At 49.4% G+C, this 7226-nt stretch overlaps 1 protein-coding gene across 1 annotated transcript; it reads left to right on the top strand.

The window, feature by feature from the left end:
* Positions 1–6070: 6070 nt before the first annotated feature.
* PRND (prion like protein doppel) lies at positions 6071–6619 on the top strand (the record flags this gene model as incomplete). Its single annotated transcript, XM_081097986.1, has 1 exon — positions 6071–6619. One exon carries the CDS (start codon positions 6071–6073, stop codon positions 6617–6619), a length of 549 nt encoding a protein of 182 aa, XP_080954112.1.
* Between the last annotated feature and the right edge of the window lie 607 nt (positions 6620–7226).

The raw sequence follows: 7226 nt of genomic DNA, 5'->3' as shown, positions 1-7226 counted from the left end.
TCGAGAAGTGGCCTCACCCTGCATTTTCTAGTTTGGTTGGCTCTGGGACTTGTTCACCACTTTCCACACTGACTGTGACCCATCTTGATGATTCTTGGCACTGGGCGAGGTGACAGGCAAACAGGTGCAAATGAAACACAGTCCTTCAGCTTCTGTGAGCTCAGTTGGGCATGTGAACAGTATGTGTCAAATGCTGTGGGGTCCAAAGAGAAGTGTGGACATGCTGTAGAGGACGGTGGCATTTAAGATTTACACAAAGCAATAATCAAACTTCTCAGACTATGAAAGCTGAACGTGGCCATATTCTATGACCCAGCAAGGCTACCTCTCAGAGAACACATCCAGCAGAAAGGTGATCATATGTCCACCAAAGGGCACGTGCAAGAAAGTTCACAGCAGCACTGTTTGTGCCAGAAATCACCCTAATGCTCACCAACAAGGGGATGGAGATGTTAGTAGTCTCACAACGAATGAACAATCTACAACTACACACAATGTGATATCTCACAGATGTCATTTGAGCAAGACAGATGCAAAAGATTATGTTCTAAATACCTCCATTTATATGAAGTACAAAAACAGGTGAAATTAACCTATGGTGGGAGGTCAGGACAGTATAGGGGAGGGGACAATGACCCAACGGGGACATACGAAGCCTTTGGAGATGCTGTCATGTTCAGTTTCTTAATCTGGGTGTAGGTTACATGGGTGAGTTCAGTTCGTAAAAATACATAATGCTGTACAGTTAGGATATGTATAGCTTTCTGTGAGAAAAAAAAATTAAGTATGGCTGTTTGGACAGCTACACAGCTTTCTAATAAGTATTATTTTCCAAAACACATTTCAATTATTTCTCTACCATTAGGCCAGGAGCTCCATTAACTGCCTTATCCATCTCTATGCTCTGCCTTCCTTGGCACAACATGGTCCCAAACACATAACAGACTCTTGATAAATCTTCAAAAAGCCAAGATATGGTGGGTGATCTTCCCACACACTAACCCTGCTGGGTACAGTTTGACATTGTGTCTTAACAATCACTATATCTATTTATAAATGTTCTCCAAAGGTCCGAGCTCTAATCAAACTAGGAATGGAATAATAATGACCCTCTTGTGCATTCTAGAACTCAGCCTCTCCCTGTTGTTTTTTGGTTAATCCACATAATTTCCTATTGTTTCTCCATTTGTGCAAAATATATTATAGTCCTTTGCATCATGGAGCACCCAGCCCTGTGGAAGCAATCCCATTCTTCTTGTTTTCATAAATATGACCAAGATTAAATTATATTCTTAGCCCTCGCTGGTTTGCTCAGTGGTTGGAGTGTCAGCCCACAGACTGAACAGCCATGGGTTCGATTCCAATCAAGGGCACGTACCTCAGTTGCAGGCTCAATCCCCAGCCCCAGTCAGGATGCATGTGGGAGGCAACCAATCAATGTCTCTCTCTCACATCGATGTTTCTCTCTCTGTCTCTTCCCCTTACTTCCACTCTCTCTAAATCTCAATGGTAAATATATCCTCGGGTGAGTATTAACAAAGATAAATAAATTATATATTCCTAATATAATTGTTGGTGCCAGAAGGCACAATTCAAAGTGTCTCTCAGCTCAGTTAAAGAGACTAATGTTCTCAAACTAATTCCTTGGCTGTTTGTTCTTCTTTGCAGGGCAGATTGGAGCAGTTCTGTACTCTCTGCATCTGCTTAATAGCTTTCTTGCCTCATTTGCAGCTTCCAGAGCTCCTCCCTTCTTCTGAACATTTTCTGTCGTCCTCATCCTCACTCCTCTGTGCCTCCGAAAACAGCTCTTTGTTCCCCCACAAGAAGAATCTGCAGCCTCATCAGCTCTAAACCAACCTCCCACTGTGCTCTGGGCAAAGTCCTGCTCAGAAAGGGATGGAAAGAAAGGGATGGAGGCAGCTGGGAGGTGATGGTACCAGATGGGGACAGACAGGGTGAACAGTACACACAGTTTAGAACAGGGCAATGGGCCTGCAGGGACAGCCTGCCTGGCTGGGTGGCCTTGGGCCTATCTGGGTCCCATGACCTCACACAGTGTGAAAGCTGGACTGGAGGATTCTGAGTCCTTTCCAGCTCTGAACACCCCAAACCCTAATTATGACCCTAAACACCTACACAATGAACAAAATTGTACTGACACTTGTCTCTGGAGAGTGAAATATTGAGATCTTTTTTCTTTTTCTTCTGCATTTTGCAAATAGATTATACTAAGTTTGCACTACTGTGCTTGTGTTCACAAGACCAAATATCTAGGATTCTAGATAAAAATGGTAAAGTGGTGTGTTTTCTGGAAGAGTAAAATGAAATAAAATTTAAAAAGAAAAGGCAGAGGAGAAAGGAAGGTCCAACTGCAGCACAGAAGCTCAGCGTTCGCTGGGGGATTTCCTACCTCCAGGGTGAGAAGTCTTTGCAAACTCTCCTAGCACCATCTGCTGGTCGATTTAGAACTAATCGCTTAATTTGGTTCGCAAAAGGGCTTTGAAGCAAATCTAGAGAATAGATGGAGTCACGTTCAGGCTGAAGATCATCTTTTATTTACAGGCAAATCAGGCTCCATGCACACATCCGCAATTCACATTTTATTTCAAGTTGCAATAATGATCATAACAGGGACACCTGAACAAGACCCTCTGTATAAGGAGTGGTAATAGCTACCTATGCACAGTCCCTTATGCAAGGAGTGTCTGATTCCCTAGGTCCCCTCCCGGCTACACTGAGCATCATGTAGAGACAGAGACACTCTGAAGAAACCCGCTCTCAGCCCCCTCCATCTTTAAACTGTGTTTGTTTCATCACCACCTATCTCTCTCTGTTCCCTGGGATGTCACAGGTCTTCAACTCATTGACGTTTGGACTAATTCGGTGGTTCATGCTTCCCCCCCCCCCCCCCCCCCGTGACCCCAGCAGCCCAAAGTGCAGGCACGTCCTCTGATTTGGCCTTCCACCCACCATTAGTCCTGTTTCACCCGCTACCCAATGCCAGCCGGGCCCCTCACTCCCTGTGGGTTCTAGCTGAACACTCGCCCTCTTCCTGACCTGCCCCTTCCCACAAAGGGCACCCGTTTGCTCTGGCTGGTCTAGAGGTGCAGGACAGTATGCATATCCAGCAAGGCCTGTTGAATCCATCCTCTGTTGTAGATACTGATGGGAAAGCATTTTCCTTCTAATGCTTTTCCTTTCCATTCTAAAGGGCACCTCTAAAAATACCAGTTTTAAAAATAGCCTCAACTGGACAGACGCATCCATCCATCTGTCCAGCTGCGACGTTCTCATGTAATGAGAAATATATGTTTCATCTTTGTCCTCAGTTCCTGGCACAAAGCTTCTACAATTGTCTAACTTCCTGAGTGGCGGGGGTGATAGGAAGGAGCAGCTTTTATAATAATACTTGGGGTTCAGAGAGCTTCCAGGTTGGTGAACTCCTCCACATGCTGAGAGGGTGATGCGCCCCAAACTCTTTGGGGTATTTGGAATGCGTCCAGCCCTTGCCCTCTACACCTCTTCACCTGGCTGCTTATCTGTATCCTTTATAATAAACTGGCAATAGTACGTAAATAAATAAATACATAAATAAAATAAAAGGCAACTCTCAAGTTTTGCTGAACTTCATCAAGATCTTCCTGTGATGCATATGAGTAGAAAGTGATGAGAAGCTCCATCCTTCTCAAGACAAAGGAGCTCCCGGGACTCCCGATTGGTCCTGCAGGGAGGGGAGGCTGCCATATTTGGAGAGAAGCAAAATGCCACTCCCTCTCCAGCTCCTACTTAGCTGGGCAGGCCTGGCTGCCAAGAGGGTGTGCTCCAGGACAGTGTGGCCACCGCGCCAGAGGCACGCTCCCAGGGAGAGTCCAAGGTAGGTGCGGAGGCAGAGTGTGTGCAGGATTCCATTTCTGTGGTCGGGGTTGCTCATTTCTAATCAGACTGCAAACCACGCAGTGATTACTTGACTCCCATCTCCTGGGATGGGTCCCAAGTCAGGGGACACTTGTGAGAATGGTTAGTCATCCAGGCGCTGCATGTCTATGTTTCGGTGCTATAATAAAAGGCTATTGCAGGGTTGGCTGGTTGGGATTTTCTCTTGCTGTTAAGCCCTTGCCTAGAAAGACTAATTTCTTTCTCAAGACCTCTATGCTTTTATTTAATTTGATGCGCCTGTAATTGATGTTATTATTCTTACTTAAGAATTCTCTTCCCAAGGAGTAAGGGCTATGACATGGGGTGTGGCCCCTGTTTAGGAGGTTAATGAGTGTTTGCTTGAAACTCTTTGGAGAAAGCTGCTCTGAGCTCACTGTGTTCAGGGGGCAATGAGGGGTGGGGTGCTGGGCCTGGGTGCATAGGCTGCTGTGGGCACATTCATGTCCGTCCTGGGGCAGAAGCCAGGTGATGCCTGCATGTTAAGAAATGTTAGCAGAGGCCTCTTTGCAGATGCCCTGAGGAGGCTAGAAAAACACTTGGGTTGATTTTCCCTATTTTTCTACATAAGGATCAGTGTCTCACTAGATTTGAATGTTTTAACAGACTTGTACTGTTAGGAATACTGCAAGGGGATGGTGGAGGGTGTGTTAGGAGCTAAGCAAGGTAACTTTCCAACCTCCTCCAGCTCTGGCACTTACGGACTTACAATAAGCCTTATCTAGGAGACAGCCTAAGCACGCTCCGCTGTAATAACTTCCCGTGCCCTTGCTCCCCACGGACAAAGGTCCAGGTGCTGGAATGCCCTGGACCTTTGTCCGTGGTTGACCTTGGGAGGTGGATTTCCACAATAACTATTGTAGTTTCAGGAGCCAGATGCCACAGACTCTCGGATGGTGGGGCTGGAAGGGAGGGGCATTCCATGATGTCATCAGCAGCCCTCCAGATACCCGAGGGTCACCTCAGCGCTCCCCTGGCCTTCCTCTCCTCCCCATCATCTCATTTCCTCTGAAATGCCCCCCAAGCTGCTTGCTCAGCTTAGGGCCTATTGGGCTGCTCTTCATGCCCAGTTAGTCAAAAGCACAATATCTGCGCACCAGCCCCTCCGGCAGCCCAGGAGGGCAGAGGGCATGGTGGGAACAGTGTCAGACAGAGCTGCGTTCAAACCTGCCTCCTGCCACTGTGCGGCCTTGGCAAATTACCTAATTTCTCTAGTTCCCGGTACTACTTTTATAAAATGGGGATCATATTATACCTTTCCCATGCACAAAGTAATTAGACAATGTCAGAGGCTGACACATAGTGTGGAAGAAGCTAGCTGGGAGAGGCGGATGGGGTCACACTGTGCCCAGAGATGAAACATGGAAGGATTACTCGTGGCCATAGAGAGAGGCAGGGTCCCCGTACATCCCATCCCTCTCTCCCCACACTCATCTCCTCGCTCTCTCTCATTACCTTAAAGGCCTTTGGGATCAGCAGCCAGTGACTTAGAATAGACGGCAGAAAGTGCCCAAGCCAGTGCCAGCTCAGAGCAATACAGAATAAAGAGGGACGATAAAAAACACAGCCTATATAAGAATGTCAGCCATAAAATAATAATAATAACAATAACAATAATAACACAGTCTTTGCATTATGTAAGCTGCTCTGATTGGCAGGGTATAGATTCATTTTATGTGTTAACATTGGTTAACAAAGTGTGGGGTTGTTTTTTAAATACAGTCTATTCCCAGAAGCTTCTGATTCCAGCTCTTCTACTGTCTGCCTCCCAGGGGCCCCCTGATTTGAAGAACTTGGGAGCACCAAAGACAACCTGTAGGTATTAAGTCAGCAATCACTCGCTTTCCCATGCACATTCAAAGGCTGTGTAATTGCCAGTTGCAGCTTCTTATCTGTCTGAGAAAGCCAGGGTCACCGCCCTGAATGGGTCTAGTTCCAGACAGACGCAAAAACACTTGGGACGGGCCTAACCCTGTGCGGCCCGAGCGTGGGAAAACTATTATGCTTCAGGACAAATGTAGAGGCAAGGGTGTCACTCCTTGTTTAAAGTCTCCACGCGGGAGGGGACAGGGTTGGAGCCGGGAACCACGCTGGAGACCTGACCGCCTCATCCTTTGCTGTTGCAGATTCTGGCGCCATGAGGAAGCAGCTGGGTGGGTGCTGCCTGGCCATGGTCTGCGTCCTGCTCTTCAGCCAGCTCCCCGCAGTGCAGGCGAGAGGCATAAAGCACCGAATCAAGTGGAACCGCAAGGCGGCCGCCCCGCCCAGCACCTCCCAGGTCACGGAGGCCCAGAGGGTGGAGATGCAGCTGCGCCCGGGCGCCTTCATCAAGCACGGCCGCAAGCTGGATATCGACTTCGGAGCCGAGGCCAACAGGTACTACGAGGCCAACTATTGGCAGTTCCCCGACGAGATCCACTACAACGGCTGCTCCGAGGCCAACGTGACCCGGGAGAAGTTTGTCAGCGGCTGCATCAACGCCACCCAGGCTGCCAACCAGGAGGAGCTGTCCCAGGAGAGACCGGACAACCGGCTTCACCGGCGCATCCTGTGGCGGCTGGTCCGGGAGCTCTGCTCCGTCAAGCACTGCGATTTCTGGTTGGAAAACGGAGCGGGTCTCTGGGTCGCCGTGGACCGGCCCGTGATGCCCTGCCTGCTGGTTTCCGTTTGGTTCATTGTGAAATAAGCCTGCAGGCGGGCGGGCAGCCGCCGCGATGAGCTCAGCGGGCGAGCCAACCACAGAGTCATCCCAATTCTCTGCCCCGGTCTCCACCCCTGTTCTGAAGGTACCAGAGAGCAGTGATTCCTCCGCGCTTCCATAGCCTCCCCCGTGTCCGCCCGGGTATCTGCTGAATGTGATGGTTCGGGTCTCAGTTCCCTGCAGGCCGCGTCCCGAGGGCGCGCGTTCGGCGCTGCATCCTCAGCTCCCGGCGGAGTGCCTGGCACACCGAATTACACCATAGATGTTTGGTGAGCTGGTGAAAGAACGCACCAGGGACTGTGCCAAGCACTTCGCAATACTTCCCAGCAATTCTCAGAGGTAGGCGTTATTCCCAGAGCACAGAGGAAACTGAGGCTTTGAGAGGTAGGACCAGACTTCAACCCTGGCTTGTCTAACCCAGACTGCCCGCTCTGGGCTCTGGGCTCTGGGCTCTGGGCTCTGGGCTCTGGGCTCCTCTGGGCTCTGGGCTCTGGGCTCTGGGCTCCCCTGGGCTCTGGGCACTCCCAGGGCTGTCCTGTGATCCCTGATGGCCCTCGAGGCCACATCCAAATGTATCTCTGATGAAACGGGA

This window comes from Myotis nattereri, assembly GCF_964212035.1.
Source record: "Myotis nattereri genome assembly, chromosome: 8".
NCBI classification, from domain to species: domain Eukaryota; kingdom Metazoa; phylum Chordata; class Mammalia; order Chiroptera; family Vespertilionidae; genus Myotis; species Myotis nattereri.
The sequence above is the reverse complement of the archived record's forward strand: the minus strand, read 5'-3'. Positions and strand labels throughout refer to the sequence as shown.